Source organism: Accipiter gentilis, chromosome 18 (assembly GCF_929443795.1).
Source record: "Accipiter gentilis chromosome 18, bAccGen1.1, whole genome shotgun sequence".
Lineage (NCBI taxonomy): Eukaryota > Metazoa > Chordata > Aves > Accipitriformes > Accipitridae > Astur > Astur gentilis.
In genome coordinates this window covers 27,443,418-27,471,251 of record NC_064897.1, presented here as the reverse complement: position 1 = coordinate 27,471,251, position 27,834 = coordinate 27,443,418, and the positions used below count along the sequence as shown (strand labels likewise).

At 43.5% G+C, this 27,834-nt stretch overlaps 2 protein-coding genes across 4 annotated transcripts; one reads left to right on the top strand and one right to left on the bottom strand.

Moving 5' to 3' along the window:
• Nucleotides 1-346: 346 nt before the first annotated feature.
• Nucleotides 347-21,084, top strand: DDX17 (DEAD-box helicase 17). Of its 2 annotated transcripts, none has more exons than XM_049822437.1 (13): nucleotides 347-678; nucleotides 4,935-5,085; nucleotides 7,133-7,232; nucleotides 7,371-7,504; nucleotides 8,264-8,329; nucleotides 8,624-8,765; nucleotides 10,834-10,994; nucleotides 11,083-11,255; nucleotides 11,581-11,691; nucleotides 12,173-12,234; nucleotides 12,623-12,682; nucleotides 16,938-17,177; nucleotides 17,862-21,084. In XM_049822437.1, exons 1-13 carry the CDS (start codon nucleotides 635-637, stop codon nucleotides 18,380-18,382), a joined length of 1,965 nt encoding a protein of 654 aa, XP_049678394.1. In that variant the 5' UTR covers nucleotides 347-634; the 3' UTR covers nucleotides 18,383-21,084. The 2 variants fall into 2 exon arrangements, with proteins under 2 accessions (XP_049678394.1, XP_049678393.1); XM_049822436.1 differs by having other exon boundaries at nucleotides 348-678; nucleotides 17,859-21,084.
• On the bottom strand, nucleotides 21,074-27,834 carry KDELR3 (KDEL endoplasmic reticulum protein retention receptor 3). Of its 2 annotated transcripts, XM_049822460.1 has the most exons (6): nucleotides 27,697-27,834; nucleotides 27,361-27,495; nucleotides 26,410-26,510; nucleotides 25,712-25,870; nucleotides 25,137-25,389; nucleotides 21,074-21,959 (listed from the first exon to the last, which is right to left on the bottom strand). In XM_049822460.1, exons 2-6 carry the CDS (start codon nucleotides 27,449-27,451, stop codon nucleotides 21,919-21,921), a joined length of 645 nt encoding a protein of 214 aa, XP_049678417.1. In that variant the 5' UTR covers nucleotides 27,452-27,495; nucleotides 27,697-27,834; the 3' UTR covers nucleotides 21,074-21,918. The 2 variants fall into 2 exon arrangements, with proteins under 2 accessions (XP_049678417.1, XP_049678416.1); XM_049822459.1 differs by having other exon boundaries at nucleotides 27,361-27,827.

Sequence of the window (27,834 nt, the reverse complement as noted above, 5' to 3'; positions counted from 1 at the left end):
CCAGCCTCAATTACGCAACTGGCGTACGCCGTGTACTTACGTAACGTACGCCTCGGCCTAGGTTTTCCCTACCGTCTAAAAGGGGTTACAGGGTCGACTCTTTGCGTAGCCGACTTTGAGGAATAGGGAGAGCGTTCCTCTCCTCCCTCCCCTCCTCACGCGGGGGCCCGGCTCAAGTAAAGAACGCTACGCACCTTTCGTATCCTGCCTGCCGCGCGGAGCACTGTTTCGCCAACAGAGTTTAGGGCGTAGTTGGCTTCCGGGAATAGGCGTAGGTATTTTCGAGGGCCGCAGTTTGCGCAGCGTCGGGCCGCCCGTAACGTAACTGAAGCGGGTTGGGGCGGCGGCAGCCATTTTGTGCCGGGAGCCCGGAGGAAGAAGACGCTGGTGTCTCCACACTTCACGGGCCCTGGAGCCGACCGAGAGCCCCGCCGTTCCCTCCGCCGACGTCCAGCGGGTCTCTGACCCACTGACCACCTCTTCTCCTTTTGTATCCCACCAAAGAAGCGAGGTGGCGCAAAGCGATTCCTCCGAGACACAGCCGCCCCTGGCTGGACCGTCTCCCCGTACCCCCAGTCCCTCGCCGTCCCCACGGCCGGCGTTCCGCTGCCTTTCTCCCACCCCTCCGGGTGCGATGAGGGGCTTCGGGGACCGGGGCCGCGACCGAGACCGCGGCGGGTAAGGGGGGAGGGGCAGGCCGGGTCGGGTGGAGGTTGGGAGGGGGGGGAGGCTGGCGTGGCGCGGGTCGACACGGCATGGGGTCGGTGGAGGGAGCCGTCCTACCCCCGCGTTGGGGGGCCTGGTGGGAGGAAGGCCGGGGAGGAGGAGTGGGGACGAGAGGGGCGCGTTCTGCTTGTGGCATTGGGGGAGCTTTTCCCCAAAAAATTCTCGGGGTGGGGGGGAGCTGGAGACTTGATTAAGTGCGGTTCTGGCAGCAAGGCGGGATGGTGGGTTGAGGTTTTTTTTTAATTCGGCTTTTCCATCGTTCATGTGTAGCCGTGTGTGTCTTGCTTGCACTTCTAAGGTCTGCGTTTTTCTCCACCCCCCCAATTTATTTTTTGCCAGCCCGCTTCTTTACCCTAACACCCGTCCCCGTCGTCCCCGTCCCCCCCCCCCCGTGCAAGCCACGGGGATCTTGGTGGCCCTGGCAAGGGTAGTTGTTGGACGGTCTGCCCTTCTGGTTGTCATTGCTCCTTCTGGACTTAGTAGAAAGATGGCAGTTGGTGAAAGATCTTACTCAGTTGCGCTCCCAGCTTTATCGTGAGAGGAAATGAGATTGAAAACTGCTGCCATGCAGGGGACTTGCATCCTCGGGAGGGTGATCTCGGTAAACATGGCCCTGGACCACACTTAATGAGCATGACGGAGCTTACGTAGCAGTCAGACCAGAGTTGTCTGTGTGGCACTGCAGAGGCCTAGTGCTTGATACTCCTGAATCTGCTATTTAAAGGAGGCTTGGCTTGGAAGAGGTTTTTGCAGGTTTGATTTTTTTTTTTTTTGGTTGTTTGTTGTTTGGTTTTTTTCTTCCGAGGATGGCAGCAATAAATACAGGGCATTACAGTGTGTAACTAGTTTGAGACTTGATTTTTTTTAAGGGTTGAAAGTAATAAAGGTGTTCATCCCAGGGCTTTTTAAAGAGAAAGTTAGAACTAATTTAGGAGAGTGGCATTTTATGTCATTTAGATCACAAATAGTTAGGCCTCCATTCTCAAGGATCAACAATAAACGTATCATGTGGGTTCTGTTATTCTTAATATGGCAGACTAGATCACAATTACTGAGTCTTCTCTTATTTTCCTCCTCACCCCCCCCTTGCTTTCCTTTCCTTATTGTTTTCCCTCCCCGCTGGGAGATTCAGGAATATTTTGTTATATGTTGCAACACATTTTAACATTTAGTTTCTCGTTGTCTGTGGAGAGAGATAGTTGTGTTCTTGCTTTATCTTACACCCACATTTCACGCTCTGAAATTAAAAGATACTTTCATTTTTTTCACAGAGAGGAGGGTTCTGGTGTTTTTCCACTGTGAGATTTCCAGCCTAGTTTAACGCAAGGACATTGGAGTAAATGCTTTGGCAAATCTGAGATAGTTCAGACCCCAGCTGTTTTTGGAGTTCAGTGAGTGAGTTTGAGTACGCAGATTTATATACAGTTACTTAAAAGAACACTGGCCAAAGCGTTGTCACAACATTTGGCGTGCCTTAAAATTTGTGTAATTTCATTTATTGTAAATAATTTGATCATAGACGGATGCTTCTCTCTTAGATCAGGGGTTTTGCATAAGGAAAAGGAGTGCCTACATGCTGCTTTGTGAAGTTTTTGGACGTTTGCATGGAAAATCATTTTCTTGGCATATTATACTGGAAGCTTTAATGCATTGAGCTTCAGTTTGTTATATATGTCTAGTTAAGGTGTGAAAATATTTGTAACCACTGACAACAACCATCATATTTCATAAATAACCTTTATAAAACATTGGGCCAACCAGCATGCTGGTTAAGGACCATTTGAAAATTTATCACCTTCTCAGTGCTGATTCTTTTGTAGGCTAACCACATACAGGCTTTCTGTTTTCATCCTGTCAGAAACAAGTTGTAGGTGACTTGTTAGGATGGAAAGTTGTATTGGTTTGCTCTGGAGTGTAACAAATTCACTTAGTTCTGTCCCAGAAATGATGGCACCAGTAATATCAGAGAAGAATGTTTTGAGTCAGTCTGAATTTACACTTGAAAAGAGAACTATTGGCAAATCAGTGGAATAATCTTAGATTTAAATCGGTTGAACTGGAATTGGAATCTCATTGTACTTGTAATTGGAATGTAAAGTGTCAGTTACTGCCAGTTTAGTGGATAAACTTCAGCAGAGGCAGTGTTTGAGGGTTGCTGCAGTGCTCACTTCTTTCAGGTCAGTACACAGCCAGAGTGTCTTTAAGAATGGAGAACTGAAACTGTGTGATTTCCATGTAAAATGTATCAGTTCTTCCCTCTGGATAGCTGTGGAGCAAATATTCATAGTACCCGTCTGTTTCAGTGTCCAGTCTTGGAATCAATTCTTCCGCGTTTCCTTTCATAAGAAACTCATTGACCCTTTGAACCTCTAGTCGACTTCAGTGAGACTATGGGTTTTGTTAGAACTACCTGGATACAGAAATAGTTGTCATTTTGACCTCAAGTTAGCAGGAACAGTAGCAGACATCTTCCATAAAGGTGAATGTCCCTGTAAATGAAAATGTGTACTGAGTTGTTTTTTTTTTTTTCACTTTGTCCTGAAAGAAAATGTAATGCTTAAATGAATTTTTGAAGTTGTTTCATAGTCTTTTCACATTGCAAAGCTTGCTAGTTAGGCAGGCCATCTGGGGGAAAAAAAAAAAGATTTTTATAGGAGAGGGAAGAGGCTAATGAAAAAGTTGCAACGAAGCAAACATTTAAAACTTACTTAGCAGGTTTTAAGTTAAATTATATCTACCACACTTAGCTCTTGCAACAACGTAACCCCTTCTTCCTGTTAATATGTTGATTTGAGTTGGGGGGTGTGGGGGTGTTCTCTTAAGTACTACAATTTGTAGTTTTCACTGGGAAGTGATTTAGAGAACAAATGTATTTAATGTCTGAACAGGTAGTCTTGTACTTAAGATAATTCAGAAATTTATTTCAGATCTTTATTTTTTAGCAACTCCCCTCCCCTCCCCCAATTACTAGTGTAAGAAGATTGCTTTGGGATTTTCATTGCTTTTGGTTTGTTTCATTAACAGTTTTTTATTTACTAGTGGACTGCCTGGGTAAGGTGCAGACACTTTGGATTTGCTGTCTAAATAAAAATCTTGTTTTAAACAGGTTTTTCTCATTAATTCATGTTTTGCAGAAAGCTGTAGCTTTATTAACCAAAATCTGAATCGGGACAAAATTTGACCTGATAGCTTTTGGAAAAGTACCTTCTGCTGTGTTTGTATGATATTAATGAAAGAGCTGTAACTTTTTTGTGGGATTTTAAAGTACCTAATTTATAATATTTACAGTAAATAATAATTTTATGCCACTTGGTTTTCATTTACTCTTACAGATTATTGCCAGAAGCTCATGTTTTGTCTAACACGTTAATGAGTCATTACAGTTAGTTCTTAACCTTATGAAGTGTATTAAATTAACTGGGTGAAGAAAACTTATGTGAGAGAGAAAGAGCAGTAACTTCTAAGTTCTTCTGCTAGTTAGGAAATTTTCAGTAAACATTAGCTTCTTACTCTGTTTGATTCTTCATCAGAAGTATTTGAGAGGGGATATGATTTTTCCCAGATACTTTTTGGGGTTTTTTTCCTGTTAGACTTCAGTTTAAAAAGAAAATTTTTTTTCAATTGCTTCGGTTTCAGAATTACAGGTGGACTTGCAGGCTTGGCTAGACTTGTTTACTTTCTGTTCTTCACTCTTGTTTTTCATTTGAGGCATACTGCTTGATAAGAAAGGAGAGAAGACATAGAGGGGGGAGCAGTGAAGTAGTATTTTTGTGTAAAATTAACCTTGAGAGAGATACAAGGAACTTGCAATTAGAGATTTTTCACATCCCTTTCATCTAACCACGTTATAAGTGTACTGTCAGTTTCAGGAAAAGGTAAGTGCTATAGCTGTACCACCAGTGTTGTTCTGAGGGAGGGAACCTTGAGGTAGAAACCTAGAGACAGGAGCTTTAAAGCAGTGACTTACAGATGACTGTACTGGAAGGAAACTTTAGATGGTTTGGGCTTTAGAACTGACTTAAAGCAGGTTTATGTTATTTCATGAAGTTGTATGCCATCATAGTGATTGGAGGGGGGTGACTTTTGCTAGAATATTGTATTCATGTTGTCAACTTTGGGGAAAGAGAGTGGAATTACTCTGCAAATTCCAGAGTAATTAAATACTTTTTTTTTTTTCTCTCCCCCATAATTAACATTGACATTCCCAGGTTTGGAGCAAGTCGTGGAGGTCCTCTTCCTCCAAAGAAATTTGGTAATCCAGGGGAACGTTTACGTAAGAAAAAATGGGATTTAAATGAACTGCCCAAGTTTGAGAAGAATTTTTACGTGGAACATCCAGAAGTGGCCAGGCTTACTCCGGTAAGTTTTCAGATTCTGTCTGTTCCATTTTGCCTACAACAGAAAATGTCAAAAATGTCACAAGTGGAAAAACTTGTCTAGGAAGTTTGAGACAGTGTATAGTAGAACTGTCTCCTTATTAAGCTTGTCTGGTATGTGTATACTCTGGAGGATACCGGTTCTAGTTGCCTTCAGTATTTAACATTAGCAAAGGTGATGCTTCTGCTCTTAGCTGTTTTTATACAAGATACTTTACATTTGGTCATTTGTAATTTGTCATCCTAATGCTTGGTTTAGCTATTTATCCATGTAGATAAGACTTGGAGAACTTGAGAGTTGCAGTACTGGGGTGGCCTTGAAAGAACTGAAAATAAGGAACTAAGAGTGGCAGAAATACATGTGAAATGTTTGAAAGTAGTATTTTATTGTAATAATAATTCAGGCTGAAAGAGGCCCTGGAAGATCTCTAGTCTAATCCTCTGCTTAGAGCAGGGCTAACTACAAAACTAGAGCAGATTGCTTTGTGCCTTGTCCTTTTGAGTTTGAAAATCCCCAGGGATGGGGAGAGTTTGTATCCTCTCTGGTTGGCTGTCCCAGGGCTTAATGTTTCTCATGGTATTTCCCCCCCCCTAATAATTACTTGCAATATCTTCTCTGTAGTGACACATAGGGTAGTTGAACACAACAGTTGAACTCCCCTGTTAGTCCTCTCTTTCCCAAGATAAAGAAATCCAGCACTCCCAGTCTGTCTTCATACTGCCTGTACTCCAGCCTCTAGCTTTCCCCCCATAATGGACATGCCCTGTTAAAAAATGTCCTTCTTACATTGGGGGCCCAATACTGGATGCAGTACTTTGTGTGTACTCTGTAGATATAGTAATCTCTCCTTCCTACCCAACTTGAGTCTAGAGTCTTTTTTTCACTCTTTAATGTCTTTTTATATTTAGAAATTAAGAGATTTCATTCTTAACACGAGGAAACAAACAAAATGTTCTTATCCAATTACATAGACTTACAAATCTTTATGTGAAGTGTTCATGAGATATTTATACGGCATAAAGGAATTGAAGGAGGCATTGGCTTTTTAAAGATACAACAATTTGAACTACTGAACCATAGTTAGCATTAGCTGTGTTAGCTGTCTTTGCCTTAGTCAACTAAAAGGATTTTCATGTTTTTCCCAGAGGCTGTTTTCTTTTTTTACCTTTTCTTTCAAGCTTGAGAGATTCTCACAAATAGTAAATTTACTGCTTTGGATGAAGTGCTTGTTTGGTATGGATGTGTATCTTTCTATTGATTTTTAATGAGCATTAGAATAAGGTCATGAATTGTGGAAGCATGTTGCAAAGTGCAGTTAGACTTCCAAGATAACTTAAACAAAGATAAAACACTTTTTCTAATCCTAAAATTATGCTTGTGTGAATACACATTTCAGAAGTATTTTAAGAAGTTCCATTATTTAAAAAAAATTGTAAGGTCTTAGGGTATCATTATGACATTACCTGGGCTTTTTTCATGCAGAAAAGAAGTGCTGGTTCCAAAAAGATTCCAAGCAGCGTTTCTGAGTTACAAGTTGTCCAGCAAGAGCTACCTCTGGAATGTGTTAATTGAAGGAGGGGGACTGCCCTGCCTTCTGCTTGTTTATTTTGGCCTATTTATTTTGTTCAGTTCTTAGCACTGTCACATGAAATATGTTACCTGATCCTCTGTTTCTAATCACTTTTGAAGCTGTGGTCATTTCTGGCCTCTGGAAAAAGAGTGTAGTTTCTTAAAAATACTATATTAATATACTTTTTCATTAAAAAGGGCTCGTTGGAAGAAGAGAGAGACATTAGTCTTTCTAGACTACATAGAGAGCTTATACCTCTGAATGTCGGAGAAGCTGTGTGACAGCTCAATCTTAAAATAAAATCTTTAGGAAAGCAGTCCTTTTTAGATCTCTGTTTCAGTTCGGTTCTCTAACGAAGCTGTTATCCCAAGGTGTGAAGTGAGTTAATAGAAACATGCAGTTTAAGTCCCTGCTGACATGCGGCATTTGTCTTTGCTTTTTTTTTCTCCACATAAATAGTATGAAGTTGAAGAATTGCGAAGAAAGAAAGAGATAACAATTCGAGGAATGGAGGGCTGCCCCAAGCCTGTGTTTGCCTTCCACCAGTGTAGCTTTCCACGTGAGTATTTTGCCATTCTTTAAGATAATGAGGATTACTCAAAACCAATAACTGTTTAGGCCTGTTCTGTTTTCTAAAAGGTCTTCTGAAGACTCAGTTATCCTTTAAGACATTTTATTCTTTTCTTAAAATCTTAAGAGTATGTGATGGATGCCTTGATGGACCAGAACTTCACAGAACCCACTCCAATTCAGTGCCAAGGCTTTCCACTAGCCCTCAGTGGTCGTGATATGGTGGGCATTGCACAGACTGGCTCTGGGAAGACACTAGCAGTATGTATTCTTCCCTTTTATGTATTTATTTAGTTTTCCTAGTAGCTTTGCAGAAATTACCCTTGGCTGCTTGTTAGTAGTTTTGGGGCTTGTCAGTACTACAAGCATAAAGTGAGATGATTACATGTTTCTAAAGCTTGCTTTATTGCATCATGGGTGAGACTTAAGTCTCAATTCAACTAGCTTGTCTTATTCACAGGCATGTATTTTGTGTGCGTCTTTCTTTTTGGATGCTTAGTCACTTCTCTTTGGTCTATCCTTATGTTGTGGTTTAAAAACCAGGATGTGCTCTTTAGCATATTTGTTTTATTAACTGTGCAAGTTAAAATAAAAAAATGGTTGAGTCTTCAAGGTATACATTAATTTTATCTGCAATGGTTAAGAAGGAATTTTATCCTTTATGAAAAGCATTGATTGGGGCCAAGATTGCTCAGTTTTACTAACTTAGACTCCAAATTTAAATGAGCCTTCCTTTCAGAGGTGCTGAGCATCTATATTTTGTGCTTATGTCAAAGCAGATACTGTTGGTCAGCAGCTCTGAAAATCTTCTGTTCTGTTGGATAAAAGCAAGTATCTGTTTTTGTAGAATCCTGAAGTTTATATGGCCAGTGTTTCTTGCTGTCTCTCACATCAGGTGTTGGCTTCTTGAAGGGATGTTGGGCTAAATGGACTCTTGCCGTGATCCGGTTGTCATGGCAGGAGCTCATTGGCATTGAATATTGAAGTCCTGTGTCTTGACTTAAAGTTCTTCTGTTTTAGTACTTGTTGCCTGCAATTGTTCACATCAACCACCAGCCATATTTGGAGAGAGGGGATGGCCCAATTGTAAGTGCTTGTTGATTTTCTTCCTTTTTGTGTGTGTGGCATGGCATTGTTAATGAGATGTGTACTTTATTTAATTGGTATAGCAGAATAGTAAGTAGAGAAATGTTTACTGTCACAATGTGAACATCCCACTCAGTTGAAATTCTGTGCAATTGCTGACATAGTCTAAAGATATTTAAATGTTTTAGCTAATAAAGAGCAGATGGTCCAACTTTTGCTTACAGTATCTGTGCAGAGCCCTTAAGTTAGGGATGTGTATGCAGCTTGGCTATCCTGAATTGATTCCTTTTGCAGTGTCTGGTTCTAGCACCTACTAGAGAGTTGGCCCAGCAAGTGCAGCAGGTTGCTGATGATTACGGCAAATGCTCAAGACTGAAGAGTACCTGCATATACGGAGGAGCACCCAAAGGTCCTCAAATCAGAGATCTGGAAAGAGGTAATTTTAAATCAAGTGTTTGCCGTTTCTGGAGGAGGTGGTATTGTAAAATCTCTGTAAAAATAAAACGATCTTCTTAAAACCTGTTTGGAAGGGGGTGTGTATGAATGAGCCGCTGTCTCTTTCTCCAGTTACAATGATAGTTCATGAAGTAGTTCTCTTTGTTGTATAGCGAGTTACTTGGATATTGGATTTTCTTTCTGTTTTACCTTTGAACTTCCCGCTTGTGAAGATCATCAGGACTTAGGAAGAGGAAAAAGAAACTTACCAGAAATAGAACAGGTTATTTTGAGGAAATGCAGTAGCAGCAGGTTTAAGGAATGATTTTTCTTAAGCCAGATTTCAAGTCTTCTGCCTAGGTTTGTTCAAATAATCAAACTTAATTTCTGAATGTATAGAACCTTCTTCAGACAGTGGGTTTGGTTTTTTTTCAATTGTTCTTAAGCACTAAGCTCTGTTTCTGTTCATGTACCCCATAATGTTCTGTAACTGCCTCTCTGTACATAGCAAGGGGCTAGATTTGGCAATGATGAGGAACCATGGTTCTACAGCAACCACTGTAACACAGTAGTGCTCCATTTCAAGGGCTAGTTACATATAATTTCAAGTGCAGGAATGTGCTGATGGCTTTCATCTTCACTAGATTAAAAAAATATAATGGAATTATGTGAAAAGATGTAAGAAGTATTATCAAAGTAAGCTTATTCATATAGATCTACTCAAGAAATCAGAAAGTTTTATTTACTGCTGCAGTTTGCAGAGTCATTATTGAACACTGCAGTAATGGGATAAAGGCATGCATGGTAGAAAGCTGTGGGATAGCTCTGTTCAAGAAAATGGTAGTGCATTCCAATTCAAAAGTAGCATCTTCAGCGGAAGTCAAAAGGTTACATGAAGAGACCTTGGGAGGATCAGCTTGGTGGGTTTTTGCACACCTTTCTGGAGTGCTGTAAAACAGGTGTTCTGCTTATGAAGAAAACCATTTGGTTAGAGGATGTGGGCAGGCTCGGTGCTTTCAGTCCTTTCAGGTGTCCTGTCTTTGAATGATTGCTTCATATTTTCTGCAGCAAAGATTGTTGAATAGATAGAGTCCAGAAAACGTTTGGTTTTTTTTTTTCTCAGTTGTGATCTTTGGAGCATTTAATGAATTTACTTTGGAGGAGTACATGACTGACAACAGAGATTGCAGTTTATTCAGTCTCCCTGTAGAGCAGTGGCTCCATTAGAAATCTAATTCTTGCATGAGCTTTGTAGAAACTAGAAGTATGCCTAGCTTTGTCAGCTCTTAGGAGTCCAGGTTGACACAAAAATGATCTGGGTTGCCACAAAATACTCTGCATCTGTAAGTGCAGTATCAAGAAAGCTGTTGGAGTTTTGCTCTTTTTAACCCCCCCGCTTCCCTAAACTTAACCTTCTGTGGACATTTCAGTGACACTGAAGGACTCGCCTGCAAAATTTCGGAATTGGTGGAGACCAGTCCCTCCTTTTAAGAAATGTATAAATTGCCATACCTGATGGTAGTTCATGAATATTTGAATTCTGGTTTTATGCTAACAAATTCAGGCAGGATGGTTGCCTGTCACTATTGGTGCATAATTACTCAGTATTACAGCCTGTGCTTTGGCTTTATATATTTAAAAATTTGACTTGTATAGCAAGAGGAGCACTTCATGTTTGATTAAAATGGGGAGTTTAGCTGGAGTTCACTCTGATTTTTCTGGAGAGCTGTCTAGACTGCATAATTCTGGATGAAGGTGGGTCAGGCTTGAGTAGAAGCTTATTTTACTTCTGATTTTTGGACAGCTCTTCACTGGTATTTTCTGACAGTAAGCTTTTAGCTTCTATACTGCATTTATTATTCTAATGGCATTGTAACAGTAAATTCAGAATGGAAAAAATATTGAAAGAAACTAGGGCTTCTACTGAAGTGACTCAATCTTTGGTACGAATGAGGGTGGTGCTTTTTTTTTAAAACAATTTTGCTCTGGAAGGTGATTCATTCTGACTAAAAATACCAATTGACATTCAAATGAAGAGCCTTACTCTTTTTCCTTATTCTGTTTTGAAGGTGTGGAGATCTGCATTGCTACACCAGGTCGCTTGATTGACTTCCTTGAGGCAGGAAAGACCAACCTTCGTCGGTGCACGTACCTGGTGCTCGATGAAGCAGACAGGATGTTGGACATGGGGTTTGAACCCCAAATTCGTAAAATTGTTGACCAGATAAGGGTGTGTGAAACTTTTAAAAGGACAGCCTCCATTGGTTTCCCATTCGAAGTCAAGTACCTTAAATAAATCCGTTTTCCCTTTTTCTTAGCCTGACAGACAGACTCTGATGTGGAGTGCCACCTGGCCAAAAGAAGTGCGCCAGCTTGCCGAGGACTTCCTGCAGGACTATGTTCAGATCAATGTAGGAAACTTGGAGCTGAGTGCCAACCACAATATCCTGCAGATAGTGGATGTATGCATGGAAAGCGAGAAAGACCATAAGTAAGCTGATTTTCTTACCATTTCACTTTTTTTGGTTGTACTTAAAAATCTACATTGCTTTGTAAACCAAATATTAATTCCTAATAGTGAAGTTATTTGTAGTATTATTTAACTTCGAGTGTTACAAAATAAGTAAGTCCTGTAATTAACTACTTGGTTGAGTATATTCTAACCATACCATCATACAACAGACCTAAATTCTGTGTAAGTGATACTGACTTATTTATGTGGATGTGTGTTGTATATGTTCTCAATAGAAGTTGAGACAGCGCTCCTGTATTCTTGTATATGTGGATATGCAGCTTATCTCTCATGTCTATTTTAGACTGATACAACTGATGGAAGAAATCATGGCAGAGAAGGAAAACAAGACTATCATCTTTGTGGAGACAAAGAGGCGATGTGATGATCTCACTCGAAGGATGCGCAGAGATGGGTGATTAGCTTCCCCCCCTCCCTCCCCTTGTTTCTAGTGGGAAACAGAAATTGTAATCAAAAGCAGGGAGGTTTAAATGTCCGTGATGCTCTTGTTGGGAACAACTTGTGCATTCTTTTCTTGGCTGAATTCAGTCTTGGTTTCCCAGAAGATTGCAGTCCATCAAAGCATTAGTGCAAGAGAGACTATTTGTGAGCTGTGCAGCTTTTAGTGTATCAGAATACTGATAGCGTTGGTTGGGACTGTATCAATATAGTGAATGTGATTTGGCTTAGACGGTTGTTTATGTAGGTGGTGGGTCTAACATGCAAGAAGCAAACCAGTATATATGCTAGGTAGGTACAGGCTAGAGGAGGACAGGGAATAAAATATTTCTCAAGTCTTTTAATTTTTGCCTTTTTACCAAAATGCCAGCAAAGCTTCCTGTTGCCTTCAATGTATGTACTTTCTGTCTATACTAATGTGCATCTCTGTTTGGCAGTTGGCCAGCTATGTGTATCCATGGAGACAAGAGTCAGCCAGAACGAGATTGGGTGCTTAATGGTGAGTCCATCACTGAGGGGAGAATAACTTGGGCTGCTGTACATAATTTACTGAGACATGCTTTTCTCTGGTCTTTTTCTTAAATTTTTTTCTCTATATACCCAATAGATACACTTCAAAAGAACTTTCTTTGCCTTTGTACTGTTAATTTCGGTACTTATATTTGCTTTTTTTTTTTTTCCTCCTTCTTGACAAAAACACAATGGGAAATTGGCTTAATCCAGAGAGCTGGATTTTGAAAAATAGTTGGCAGGCTATATCCTGACTTGCTGGGGTTTCTGAAATTGACCCATCTTAGATTCTGGAAAATGAGCATTTAGTGTAAATCAAGTTCAGGTAACTTTGTCTTTTTGAAAAATCTTACTTCATAGCATGCTTTGTTTTACAGAGTTTCGTTCTGGAAAGGCTCCTATCCTCATTGCTACCGACGTTGCATCTCGTGGGCTAGGTTTGTACACATAGACCACTCTTGCCTACTGCTGCATATTTTTCTTCTTTGGACTGAAATATGTTTTCTTTTTTAAAAAAAAAAAAAATTCAAAGCGTGATTTTCCCCCACATGTGAAATACGTTTTTTAACATTAATCTTTTTTTTTTCTTTCATATTCAAAGTCTCTTCCTGCTCCTAATGAACAGGCTTTGGTCTGCAGCAAGGCCTAGGCATGACCAATCGATCGCCAAGAGGGAGAAGAGACGTCCAATTATGCAACCCAACCCTTCCACCACACTCACTTCTTCCCCAAATCCAGCTTTTGTTGCTGGATGGTAGGGATGGATTGCTCTCAGTTCAGAGCGTGTCAGATAAAGTTCAAGTAGGAAGTTATGGGAGAGCATTTCAACAGCAAATAGCTAATATTCTCCCCGTATGACACACCACAGATTTGAATATACCAACCCCGGTGTACATGCATGTTTACCCCACAGATGTATTCACATCTGAGAAAGCACTGCTCCAGATCTTTGGTCTTGACATGTAACCTTCCCTCCTCTGTGTTCCTTCTAGGTAGGACCACTGAGATTATATATGGCCTTTAACATTGTGTTACCCAAATGTGTAATTGAATCAAAATCACACAGCTCTATTCTGGTGGTATGAAAATGATCTGTCTGGATGCATCAGTTGTGCCCCCTTTTTTAATAAGCATATTTGTATTGTGAAATACTGTGTGCTAAGCACAGTCCTTGTACATCTGCCCACTCTAGAAGAGGACGATGGCTTCTGAAGTGCTCTGAGTTTAATAACAGACATTGAATACTCTACCCTCCCTGAGTTTGGTAGAAGATAAAACTACTTGGGGGTCGATGTCTCATTGTAGTAACTTTTATAGAAAAATTACTGCAAATCAGTGCAGGTAAGCTCAGAGAAATCTCTAGTTTGTTAAAAATGCAAGTTATCTGAGCTCTCTGTTGTTTTTATATGCTGAAAGGGTGGCTGTGCTGTGCATCATGTGGTCACTTTAATACAGGCAGACCATTACTAGACTTGGCAGCCTTTGTTCACACAACCTTCACCCCTCCTTCCCCTCCCCCCCTCAAAAAACTGTCCAACACTTCCTCAGAGAGGTGATTACATGGACTTCAGTCTCTGCCCTCTAGGGTCATGTCTGGACCTGTGCAGTTAGAACTTGGGCCTGTTGGGAGAAGGGACTGAGGCCTGAAACCAGTTTGTATGAAAGAGAGCTGCTTTCTCTAGCAGCATTTTTTAAACAGGCTTGCTATGTGCTGGTAGCTTCTTTGTGCATCTTGCCTAGACATTTAAAACAGCCTCACCCCCCTCAAAAAAAAACAACCCCACTCCCCCCAAAACTACTCAATTGGATAACACTTCAGAAAACAGTCTCCCCACTTCCCATCCTCCACTTCACCTGAGCTAAGGGGGAAAGGTACCAGAGTCTGTTTCTTGTTACTGAACAACATCTCTGCTTGTTTTGGGGCCCTGAGTTTGCTGCTTCTTAAAATAAGTCACTTAACTGGCAAACTTCTGGACGACTTCCTCCAAGATCCTGGAAAGTGAAGGCTTCTACCTAAATAACATAAAACAGGGGCGCGCGCCTTTTGGCTGAGTCACCAGGGCTTTCCCTCTTCCTAATGGAACATTGGTTTCAAAAAAGCTTCTTCCAGGTAAGTTCTGAGTCCCGTAATGACTTCTTTGTGATAATTCCCTGGAGTGAGGTCCTCTCTCTGCACTGATTTTTTTTTTTTTTTTTTTACTTTATTTTTTTGTTCAGTCTATTAAACTAAAAACATTGAATTTGTTTTGTTTTGTTTTCTTTAACAGAAGCTTTGATATCAGCTGCAGATCATTCTCAGTGCAGGGGTGGGGGCACATCTACACCGATGGTCTAAACAGCTCTGTAGACTAGCATGTTTGCTAGTTTATCTCTCGCCTAATTAGTAATGGGAGACTGTCTGTGCCATAGGGTATTCTGATGGTCTGACAAAGGGAATGTTTCCCAGGTAGCTGTCAAAAATGATTTACAGTTTCAATTCTTGATCCTGCTACATTATCTTCTAAAAGCGCAGGAAGATTGTGAGTGTGCGCAAACGCTTTGGAGCATGCTAGACTGGAGAAGCCGAGTCTTGTATTTGCTCTGGTCTTATCTTCAGCGAGCTGTGTGCTCTACCAGGACCACTTTCTAGTCTGGAAAACACCCTTGCATTTTCCTCTTCCTGCCTTCCCATTCTTCCCACTCCTTCCCAGTCAAGTCAGTTCCGTCTACATTGGTAGCTACACTTCCCTGTGCTTTCTGCCGGGAAAGCACGTCCTTGTATCCTCTGTGGTAATTCAAGTCACTTTGCTACTGTTGGATGTGCAAAACGGGACTGACTGAGGATCATGTAGCCTGCAGCTTGTCAGACTAGTTACACCCTGGCTGTGAAGATGCAATCTGTCATACGTACTCCTCTCTTTACTTCACTTTCCCTTTTTAAAAAAACTGTTGCATCAAGGACCCTAGCTGGAGACTCGCGCAGCCCCCTGTGAAACCTGCCTTCTCACTCCCTTTTTTTGGTGTGATTCAGGACTTTGGAGTCAGCAAAGACTGAGGAGCCCCCCCTTTGCTGTAATAAGAAACAGACATAAAGTCCCCCTCTTGTCACCACAACCCTCTTGTTTTTATTTTTCCTACAACCCCTTTGAAATTGATGGAGTCTGGGCAATAGATGCAGTCTGACCCTTTGGATGTAATTTTTGTATCTTCATTTTTTTGACAATTGCCCCTAAGAACCCCGAATAGGGGACAAAAAGCGTTGGAGGACCTGAAACTTTTACCTGAACCCAGGTTCTCCGGCGCTTCACAACCAAATGGGGCTACAGAGAAGCGTCTAAGCCAGTTCACAGAGCGAGCGTGTGTGGGGACTTCTCGCTGCCACGGACCCTTGATGCATGCTCCCCGCGCTCCAGTGGTCCCGTGTCAGAGGGCGGAGTTTTCGAAAGGAGGCCGCCAAAAATAAAAGGCAAAGAGACGGGATCGGCTGCAGCGGTTTCCCACAGGAGGAGGGAGTGTGCATCGGTCTGGTAACAAACAGAGAATGTTTCTCTCTTTAAAACAAAAAAACAAAAAAAAGAAACAAAAAAAGGAAAGGAAATCACAAAAATCTGTGTTTTATCTTGGATATTTTCAGAATATTCTTCTTAAAATGCAGATTTTTAATTTTTTTTTATGAGCTGTTAGGGCACTTACTGTAATACCATGTTTTTTAAAAATATTGTATACTGTAGTAAATAAAATAGGTGCTTTTGGTACTTAAGGCGCTTTCACTGAAGCGTTACACTAACATTTGCTTTGTTTCTGTCCCGTAAGTTTCCAAAGCTGGTCTTCCCACAAGGCATGGAGTTCTGATCCCCTAAATTTTAATAATATTTTGCATACAAAGCAATTTTGATCATTTCATTTCCTGCTTCCATCTGACACTGGAAGTAGGGAATTGCTAATGGAATTCAGGATTGTCCAAATTATGAAAGCTTGCCAGAACTAGACGGAACAGCACGGTTAAGTGTTAGTGCAATGCATTCTGGTGATAACTACAAAGCTGAGTTAAGATATTCTAGGTCTGAATAATTTTACTGAGTTGGCTGAGTAATACTAATGTAATTGGAGTGTCCTAAGCTTTAGGCTAGGGAAAGTAGTTCGCTGTATTTATTAGGACTGTAAAAGTAAATATTTTTAAGATTGCCTTTTATTTCATGTTACTGAGTGGAAGGTAAGTGATCTCATTACCGTTATTATTTGTTAGACTTCTCCCAACAGAGTAAAAGCTTTATCGTGGCAGTTCTGCCCTTCTTCCACCCCAGTTTGCTCTGTCTGATGGTGGCATTTTCACTTTCCAGATTTTGTTTTAAAAAAAAAAAAAAGTACGAAATTCAATTAGCTTATTCACAAACATTGGTGTCTTTGATCCAGGAAGACAGATAAATGCATTCCGGGGAGGACGAATTTGAGTACAGGGCAAAAGTGCTTTAAAATTACCCACTGTTTTTCAGGACGCTGTTCTTTGTTCCTGATCTTAAATTTGAGTCTTCTGCTCTTTTGGGATGAGTCTGTCTTGTATTTATTCCATGCAATTACTAACTTTGTATTTTTTTTTCTTATTACTGTCACCTGCATTCGTGCTCCCCACCTTTCGTTGGCACGTCCTCTCTTCTTCTCCCCTTTCCTCAACCCTACCCCTTCACTGTGCTTCGCACCTGGGCACTTCACAAGACGTGGAAGATGTTAAATTTGTGATAAACTACGACTATCCGAACAGCTCTGAAGATTACGTGCACCGTATTGGCCGTACCGCACGTAGTACCAACAAAGGTACTGCCTACACCTTCTTCACACCAGGAAACCTGAAACAAGCCAGGGAGCTTATCAAAGTGTTGGAAGAAGCCAATCAAGCCATCAATCCAAAACTGATGCAGCTTGTGGACCACAGAGGAGGAGGTGGTGGTGGTGGAGGTAAAGGCCCATGGGAAAAGGGTTACTACACTGGGAATAGGTTCCCCATTTAGAGGGAGGGAAGGTTAAAAAGAGGGTAGGGAAGTAGTAAGTGCAAGTCTAAGATAAACAGATTAGCAATAAAGCTGTTTTTTACCTCAGGTCTCAACATGTTACGTAGGTGTAGGATTTCTGCCCAAGAGAAAGGGAGTCCAATGTTTTACCTTAGCTGTAGAATTCTTTTTTTCTCATAAGGTTCTCACAGAGCTAATTTTGCTTGAATTAATTCCTTGCAGCTCCTACCTAAGCACAGGCAAGAGGATGCTTGTGCATGCACGTGCAAAATTGGTAACAGTGAAGGGATACACTGACTTTACATTCAGGGACTGAGACTATTTTACCTCCCGTTCCCTGAAGGAATAATAAGTTCCCTTATATTTCCAAGTTAGCCCTGAATTTCTTCTGTTTCTTTGTCTCCAAGCACATGCAGTAAGAACCCTTTTTGAACTTCCTACTTGCACCTTGAACAAAATGAAGAGGGGTATGCACAGCTGTGCAGGGAAGTTATAGTCAGTCAAAAGAACTTGCTCCTTCTGGCCAAAATTGTGGATGTAGGAGGGGGAGAAAGGGTGGTATAATTGTACCAGAGTTCGTTGTTTACAACTTGTTCGTGGTTCTAAATCTTAATATATCCATCGCCAGGAGGTCGTTCTCGTTACCGAACGAGCAGTTCGGTAAACAACCCTAACCTGATGTACCAGGAAGAGTGTGACAGGAGGCTCCGGGGAGTGAAAGAGGGCCGGAGAGACTCAGGTGGCTTCAGAGACCGTGAGCGTGGTGACAGTTATGCCAACGGAGCCAACAAGACCTATGGCAGTGCCTACGGGAGCCCAAATTCTGCTTTTGGGGCAGCACAGAGCCAGTATGGTTACACTCAAGGGAGCTATGGAGCAGCTGCCTATGGCACGAGTGGCTATGGCACTGCAGAGTACAGTGCTAGTGGCTATGGTGCCAGCACCACAGCTGCCACCGCTGGGAGAACCTCACAGAGCACTACCCAACAGCAGTATGCAGGGATGGTGGGGCGCTCGGGCCAGCAGCCACAGCCGCTCATGTCACAACAGTTTCCGCAGCCCCCTGCCACTAACGTGATGGGCTATATGGGACAGACTGCCACCTACCAGTATCCACCCCCTCCCCCACCCCCTCCCCCCTCACGCAAATGAGACCACTCGCCCGCTGGCGACCAGTGTAGACCTCTTGCATTTAAAGGAACCTTTTCTTTCTCTTCTTTCCCATTGTGATGTCTCTCTCATGCAGGTTAGACTTAGAATTCACCATTCAAATCCCTCGAGCCCATCAAAAATGGCCCCCAGTCCACATTACTGACCCTGTCCTCTTTTTTTCTTTTTTTTTTTTTTTTTTTAAGAGATATATATAGTTGACTGGAAAATTTATTATTTTTTGTCTTGCATGTTGAGGAAATTGGAAATTTTATTTTCTCTAAAAGAAATGGGTATAAGGCAGATAGGTCCCAGCTCGATCATCTTGGTGTCTAAGGTTTGTGTAAAAAAACTTGCTTTTGAGGGGAGGAAGTTTCTATTCTGTAACACGTTAACTTAATTTCAGGAAGTATCAAGAGAGGTGGGAAACTTTGGGGAGCCAAAAAGCACTTCATTTAAAATGATTAATGCAAGGGAGCAATGCTCACTTCTCCTAATCTTAATTATTTTTTTTTTTAAATAGCTCACTATTATTGCTTGTAATCTTATCGTAGGTGACTTTCTATAGGAAAACTCTGCTCATTTGTCTGAGCTGGGCGGTGTTCAGAGTAATGCCCCAGTTACACTGGCGTTTTCTGTAGGTCTGGAAGCAGCGGCCCCATCTTCTGGTACCTGTAGCAGCCTGCAGTAGGGAAGTTGGGATTAAAACCCCAGTGTCAGAGACCAAACCTGTCTTGGGTTCGATACCTGAAAACCAGATAGTCGCTGTAGGTACCGCTGTTATAATGTTTAGCCAAGTAAGTTCTTTCCCTACAATTGTTGAATTACAGCATCGTGAACACATGGAGCCTGGTTATCCTTAAATTAGTTTCTGCTCTCAGATTCCTATTGTTGGGTTTGTTGAGAGAAGTCTTATTTGAGAGCCCAGAAACTAACCACAAGTGAGATGATGAACAGCATATCTCATTTGTCTGTCCTTCAGTAGCAAACTTTTGGCAAGGGGAATGTTCTGAATGCCGCTATGCTGAATAAAATGTGACAGAGTTTTCCACACTTAAATTTAAGAGGTTTGAATAGGGTGGGCTGGGGGGGGGGCGGGGGGAGTGTGTGCAAGGGGAGGAAGGGAGGAGGAGGAGATTGCCTGGAATCTCCTTTTCATGAGGTAAGCGGTGAGCTGATTAGTGCATCTTGATTCTGAAGCTTTTATTTCTTTTGTACCTTGCTCTGACTATTGCTTTTTCTGGCTTTTGAGTGCATTTCCCTGCTCCATTGGTCCCTTTGAGCTGAGCTCTCGCAGGTAGGTAGCATTTTAGAAAATGTTAGAGAAGAGTGAAATTTTAGTAAATACGTAAATAAAACTTGTTTATTTTACAGGCTAAGGTGGGTGTGAGGGGGTTTCCCCTTTAGTAAAGCATGTTGTTGACTTGTTATTTCTAATACCAGACGGTTCAGAGACAGTAGATTTTAACAGGAGTTGGCTGCTCTTGATCTGATAATACGACAAAAGAATGGATACATCTCCTGGTTTGTGAGGCATAATCTTTGCATTATGAGAATGCAGGGTTTTGTGTTTTGGGGTTGTGTTTTTTTCTGTTGGCATTCTTGCATATGGATGAACAAGACAGCCCACTCCTCCTGTAGCAGAGTGGAACTTCTTATAGCCCAGGAAAGGAGCTTGCTTATACAGAAATTACTTCTTTTTCTAATTTAATTTCTTCCCAGAGTAAAATTTTGGGGGATGAATGTGGTTTGGTTTTTTTTGCTTTTTTTTTTTTTTTTTTGCAGTACACAGGTAGGTTGCTGACAGAGGGAGAAGGGAGGGATCTTCCAGAACCTCGAGTCCCTCATCCCATCTTCTAATTCCAGTGGTTGGGCAGGAAGTTCCTTTGCTTGTGTGAAGTGAAAGCCAGAAGCATTTCGTTTATCCAGGCACTGACTGATTTGTCTTTGGCCTCCCTCACAAGCAAATGTAGAGCTCTTTTTTTTTCTTTTTTTTTTCTTTTTTTAAATTTGCGATTTCAATGCAGAAATGTGTTTGAGGGTTGTAGGAGTAGGACATCTCGCTGACTGGCTTTAAAAAAGGGTCTCTGGACCGCCAAAGCTGCCTTATTAGTCTGCTATAGCTTTCATTTGTTTTGGGAGGGACTTGTGCACATGTAAACATCTGTGCCAAGTCTTGCAGTGCTTTATTGCCATTGAGGTCAGCTGAAGTCCAGGGTCTCTGTTCAGTTCAGAGTGTTAACCAGACTGTTGAATGCATAAATGCACCGTGGCATGTGCTGCCCCTGTCCCACCTGGTGCTCGCTGCTCTGTTCCATATACCAGCTGGAGGGCCCTTGTTGATAAAGCATTAGCGTCTAGTATTGTTTGCGTTGTTTTCAATCTGTAAAAGTTTGTGGGAGTGTCAGATGAGTTGGGTGTCTCCTCCCCTCCCACTTCCTGAAGCAATTTACTGTTTGGACTTCTCTGAACAATGGAAGGGTTAGTGGCTTTGTGTGGGATCAGCATCTTGTTTCACACACCTGCTGGTCTCTGAACACATTCCTGTTGTATTAATGAAGACTTGAATTGAGAGATTAATAGATCTGTGGTGTTCAGACACAGGATACTAAGAGCTATGTTACTATTCTTAGTTTGTAAATTGTCCTTTTGATACCATCTTGTTTTCTTTTGTAGGTATAAATAAAAACACTGTTGTCAATAAATTGTGAACTTTGTCTTTATTTTTAGAGTGTAAAGCTGTCTTTGCCCCTGTTCTTCCCAGTTCTTAAAAAAAGTCAAATTCAAGGAGTTGGAAGCACCTGTTGGCAACCCACTGAATTCTAATTGAAACAGTCCCCCTTTGTAGAATATGAGGAACTGTCACTGAAAGTGAGTGAGTGGGGAGGATGTTTGAATACCTGTGGAATTGGAAGATTCCCATCATTTGAAGAGAATGTATTTTTCTGGAATGTTAAGAGGACCTGAATAGAATAAGGGTCAGGCAGAGTTAACTTTCAGGAGGATGTTAGTTCACACAGAGCCAACAGTTTGTAGTGTCTGCTGTTTCAGATGTGGCCACGTGTGAAATGGGTCGGTAGCCTTTGTGTTTGTTATCAGACTTAATGGTACTATGTTCCCTTTCCCATATGTTATCAGACTTAATGGTACTATGTTCCCTTTCCCATAGGCGCTTATTAAAGGGCTGAAGGTCTAAAGGTAGTGACGGTTTCCCTTACGCTCCTTGTGCTGCCTCAGGGTCAAGGTAGAGGCGTGTTTTGGAGGTAGATGCTGGGAAGAGCCGGGAGAGAATAATTTGCGCTACTTCAGTATTGGCCAGCACTACTTACTAGCACCAAATTCAAGTAAGAAGAAATAAAAAAAATTGAGGGAAAGTCTCATGGTTGCAAAGCGTATCAGCTTTCCAGGCCTCGTTGTCTTCCTGGCACGGGAGTAAAACTCTGCAGAACCATCCGTTGGTCGTAAAAGGCCAGGAAAGGAAAGCTGTGACCTTAAGAGCTTCATCTTTGGAATTTCTTGCATTGTCTGTGGAAACGTCTTCAAACGGGCATGGGAAGACTTAGCTTCTTTCCTTTTAGGACTGTGCAAAGAGAAAGAGAAGGTAAGGAACTTGGGTGAATTCAACTGTTTCATTGCTTCAACAAGTTAATTTTTATTTTTTTTTGAACTTGCTATTCAGAGTGCTAGATAGTGGGTTGCCAGGTTTGCAAGCGGCAATGAGATCATGGCTATCGCATAGACCTCCTTGGGCATCCTCCGTGTGCTACTGTAGGCTGGTGGGAATAGAGCTGTGCTGTCTTCAGGTAACGCAACTGCTACATCTATGCTAACAGCTCCAGAGAATCCTGTTCATTGTGGAAGGAGCATCTAGGAGAATTTAGCGAGAAGGGTAAAATTAAGGAATCCTGAGAACAGGAGAATTTGTGATCCTTAATGGGAGAGAAGCAGTACAGAATTGTTTCTGAGGGGGAAACCACAACCTGTTTGTTCTCCTTTATGCTAAAGGAAAAGGTTCTTGTTTCCTCTTCCATGGTTAGTTTTTCTTTTGCATAGACCCTCTTAATTTCCCCATTTTTTTCTAGATGGTGTAGTATGGGGTCTACTGTGCTATCCCTAGTGCTTTCCCCCTCCTTTTAACAGAGAACACGACCTGAATAAATAAATGGTCCGTGGCAAGACCCCCCTGAGCCTGCCCCATCTCGTCTGATCTGGAAGCTGGGATGGGAGGCCTCTTGGAAATAACCGGGGACCCTTAGGTGAGGTGGATGGAGAAGCGGCTGCCCTGGCAGTGTGGTGGTCAGCGGTGCAGAGTCCGGCTGTCGGTCTGGTACTGGTGGTGTACCCCAGGGCTGGGTGCTGGGGCCGGTACCGCTCAACATCTTTGTTCGGTGCCAAAGGGAAGGGCAAAGTACGCTCTCGGTTATCTGCTGGTGATACGCAACGGAGGGGAGTGGCTGATAACACCCGACGGGGTCAGAGGGACTGTGCTGGGTTGGAGAAATGGGCTGGAGAGGACCTCATGAAGGTCAGCAAAGGGCAATGCCACATCCTGCCCCTGGGGTGGAACAAACCCCTGAACCAGTATGTGCAGGGGGGCTGCTCAGCTGGAAAGTGGTTTGGGAGGAAAGGCCCTGGGTGTGCTGGTGGGTGCCAAGCTGAACACGAGCCGGCGGTGTGCCCTTGTGAGCTGCATCACCAGCAGGTCGAGGGAGGTGGTCCTGCCTCTCCATGTGGCCTTGGTGAGGCCACGGCTGGAGCGACGGGTCCAGCTCTGGGCTGCCAGTACAAGAGACAGGGACGTCGTGGAGCAAGTCCAGAAAGACTGTGAGGATGGTTAAGGGTCTGGAGCATCTGAAGAGACTGCTCAGCCTGGAGAAGGCTGAGGAGGATCTTGCCCATGTGTATAAACGCCTGATGGGAGGAGGAAAGGTGACAGACCCAGACTCTGCTTAGGGTGCCCAGTGACGGGGCAAGCAGCAATAGGAAATTCCACTTAAGAAAAATTTTTTTACAGTGAGGGTGGTCAGACAGCGGTACCGGTTGCACAGAGAGGCTGCGATGCCTCCATCCTGGAGATGCTCAAAACTTGACTGGACAGGACCTTGAACAACCTGCTCTAGGTGATCCTGCTGCAAGCAGGGGGGTGGATTAGATGATTCCCCCTGGTGGCTCCCAGCCTCAGCCGTTCTGTGAAATACAAGCTTGTGGGAGCTGAAAGCTTCCTCGGAATGTCTTTCAGGTCCTTGTGTTAAAGAGAAAGGAGCTTATCTAGTTTTGAAAACAAGATAAAGAGAAGTTGCATTCTATAAAAATCCCTTTACAATGCTTTGATATAGGCTCTGAAGTCTTATTAAATACATTTCTTTATATAACACATTTTTGCTTTTTTTGCAGCATCGCTGCCCTTTTGTCTGAGCTCTTCGGTGTTAGAAATGTTTTGAAAAGATGGTTTTTTGCAAGAGTGTAAGAGAGATGCAACCTGCTATAATATTACTGGTTTTTGTAAGTGACTGCAAAGCATTTGCATATCTTCAGACACCTTTTGTCTCCCATGATTCAGAACATTTGTATAAAGGGTGAAAAAAAAAAAAAAGCAATTCTCTTCCTGCTGCGATGTCCCAGGGACAAATGTTTTTTCTTCTGCCTCCTGTATCATCTAAATTTTGCAGCTCTATCACTAACGATGTGAGACTGAAAGCCAGCAGTTGTTTTTCCCCCCCTTTTGTTCCACCATCCCCAACTACAAAGGGTATGGATTTCTCACAAAATACAGGACACAGGACACATGAACTGAGTGAAGCTAAAATGGGAATTAGTTTAAAAAAAAAAAAAAAAAAAGGAATTGACGTAGAGCACCTTGATGGCAGTTTCACAAAGTACTTTTCTGGCTACAAAAATGTTTTAATGACGGAAGGAAGTCTTCATCTGCCAAGGCCAGCCACCTGCTCAGTGCTCCGGTCACCTCTCTGTCAGCAGGTATATTGCATGAACCTACCGGAGATTCATCCCTTGAAACATTAAATGCAGGCCATCGCTACTGCTTTTGGCAGACTAATTCGGGAATGTGAAGAAGGAAGAAAATATTTGTTCACTTGGCTAGATTTCATCAAATTCCATCCTCCTCAACAGAAAAGTGTTTCAAAGCATACTTCAGCCTCAGCAAACCACAGCGTGTTCTGCTGGATTTTATGCCCTTGATACACTCGTTAGCTCTGGTATGTAGCCATTTACCAAAGCACAGTGCTGAAGTTGAAGGGGTATCTGATTTTGGGATACAGAAAGGGGTGTCTTGTCCCTGCAGCTGCCCGTCTTCCTACAGAATCAGTTCTTGAGCATGTTACATCTTTTTCATCAAAAGAAAAAGTAGGCTTAATAATATCTCCATATGTCTGTGGTTGCTTTCTCAGGTACATTCTCTGCCTACAGCTATTTTTTTTTTTTCCCCTCAGAGTTTTTTTGTGTGATTCATAATCTTTCAAGATGTATGTAGAATTGAATATACCTCAGTTCCCAAGGTGGGGTTAAACTAGGCTTAGCTCTGGTTTAATTTCTGCTTTGTTTGACATGCACATCTAGAGCTTTAGAGCAGAGATGCTCATCTGCATTCAACAGGTATGTTATTTAAACTGGATTTTAGGTGGATAACATGCATCGCAAATACAGCAAAGAATAAAATCACGTAAGGATTAATGCATGGCAAGCTGCAGCTCCACTGTACGTTGCAAGAGTGCCGAACGAATGTTTCAAATTTACCTACCTTTGGTAACGTAGAGATAGAAGAAGTCACAGTAGAAGATGGTTTGTACCACCCCGGAAACTACAGCGATCTGGTCATAGAAATTCTCCGTGTAGTAACGCCAGACCCAGTTGGCGATGTAGAGAGCGCGGTAGAGGCCCAGGAAGAAAAGGTAGTGCGTCGTGATGGTCTCTGCTTCCCCCGTCTTGCTGATCATGAAGAGCTGAGGAAGGATAGCCACGGACTCCAGGTAGATGGAGAAGGTCCAGAGTATCTGTGAGATGCAAAACGAAGGCAGTGGAGAGTCTTGCCGCTGGGTAATATGCGTTAAGACCTAAAGCTTTTCATTTGGCAGAGCACCCATGTGCGAGCGGGTTGAGCGGTGCTGCTGGAGTTGGGTAAAAAGAGCCTGCTGTGCTGGAACTGAGAGGAGACAGCGCTGAGCTGCTCTATAGATGGTACGGTCTTCAAGGCCTGCCAACCTTGCCTTTCCTGCCTGCTCTTGCTGTTAAAAACCTCAGCTGTTCAACATGCTGCTCGCTCTGCTGCCTGGTGTCAGGCTGCTGCTTCCCATTCCTGCCTCAGGTTTTCCTTACCTCCAAGGGGGTGAAGCTGTGGTTCTCCAGAAACGACAGGCCTGTGACAGGGACCAGCAGGAACTCGAGGCGAAAGGAGTCATTCTCGCTGTCAAACGTTTTCCGGAATTTCACGTAGATCATGTACACGGTGATGTAGGCACATATCAAAAAAATGACCTGGGGGAGGGAAGGGAGATGGCGAGACCTTACCTGCAGTTCCACCTTCTGTGCTTGAGGAGAGGATGGCTTTGCTAAAGTCAGGGATCTGTTAACCCGGTTCTGGTGGGGCTGTGCCAGGGTGAGATAGTGGTGAATGCTTTTTTTGTGCTGGCTTGTGGATTGACTTCTGCTGGAGATAGTCCAGCGGTCAACTAAAGATGGCCCCACCACGAGGATCACACTTGTTTGAGCCTCTAGGGCTCTGTGTAGAGGCTGGCTTGGTGGCAACCGTCTGTTAACACTCCTGCTGTGCCAGGGCACCCAGACTCAATTCACGGCGTCTCGTTCTGGTTTTGGTGGTACTAAATGTGATGGGTTCAGCTTGCTCACTGACTGTGGTGAGGGTTTTTTTGGTCAATGGAGGGCCAGTGACAGCAAAGGAAGCATCTTTATCCATCCTTCCTGGCTGAAAAACTTAGTGACCGCATACCCTCACCTCCCCGAGAAGCCACGGCGAGCTGAGGTGAACCTCTGTTTCTGCACTGTCCTCTCCTTACCTTCATCACAGTGTTGTAGACAGAGATGAAGGTCGTGAACAGGTCCAGGTAGCGGGTCGTGAAGACGAGGGCGAAAAGAATCTGACTCTTCCCAGAGATACCTGGCACGGCAGGGAGAAGAAAGGAAGGTAAAGCAGATGAGAGGAAGGTCCCTTGGGATGGTTTCCCCTTACGCCTTCTTTGGAAGTGGTTGTATGTACACACATTGCCGGGTGGGCACGTTCACCACTTTGGCCAATACTGTCACCAAAACGCCTTTCTCTTCCCTCCCTTGTCCCCTCCGCCTGCCCACCTCGCCAGGGGTTGTGTGATGTGACATCTGCTGCACGAGGGAAGAGCTGCAGGATCAGGGACCAGCCCAGGGACGCTGATGGAGCTTAGTCATCGCTGGCAGGGACATGCAGTCAGACCCCCCCTGTTTCTCTACCTGTGACAACGGCCACGGTGCTGCAGCCCAGCCCCGAAGGCTCTTGGGGAGGAAACCATGAATTCTGAACAAAGTCCTCCTGTGGGCAGCTGCTGCCCTGGTTTCCTTGCCCAGGGACGGGGCAGCCTCCGGTACCTGCCCACCCGCTGGCAGAACCTCCGACCTGAAGCTGCTTTCTTTCCGGATTGCTAGTTTTTGGTGCTGCCACAACTTCTTGCGCTCATTTTCTGACTCCCTCTGGCCTTGCTGCCTTCTCCTTCGCTTCACCGCCCCGAGACCATCACCTGCCCGAGGCCGTGCGCCTTGCCACATCACATCCTTCCAACGCAGCCCTCTCGTCCTGGCAGGGAGACCTCCCGGAGGAAGAGGATGCCTTCCTTTGAAGAGCCCGCTGGAGAGGGCTGCCAGCTTGTGTGGGCTTTTGCCAGCCTTTCCAGTACCCGTTTTCCTTGCACCCCTTGCCAAGCCACCCTCCAAGAGCAGCCCCCCCCCCCCCTCCTTTCCCGGGGCGTGGGAGCACTCACCGGCGCAGGACTTGGACTTCAGGATCTTCAGCAGGAGGATGATGATGGCCAGCAAGTGGGAGACGTCCCCCAGGATGCGGAAGACGTTCATGGTGCCGGGGGGGCTCGTCTGGGGTGAAGGGAGCGGGGTGCTTTCTGCGGGCAGGGAGAGTGAGAACAGGGAGGTTTTCCTCCCCGAACCTCGATCGAGCAAACGCTTTCTTCCAGCTCAACTTTCCTTTTCCCCCAATTATGGAGCCCTCTCTTCTGGCAGAGAAAAGTTCAGGCTCCCCTCTCCCCTGGCTGCGAGCGCCTTTCCCCTGCCAGGCTCTCAAGCTGGATGTCTCCCTTGCTTACTTTTTCCCCCAAGGTGGATATTTCTCTATCTTCTCTCCACCCCAGGGCCTTCCTTTCCCTGCTCAAGGCTGAAAGTTGGGGTTTGTTGCCTGGAGAGCCCCAGGCTGAGCCTGCTGAGCAGCCCCGAAGCCAGCGCTG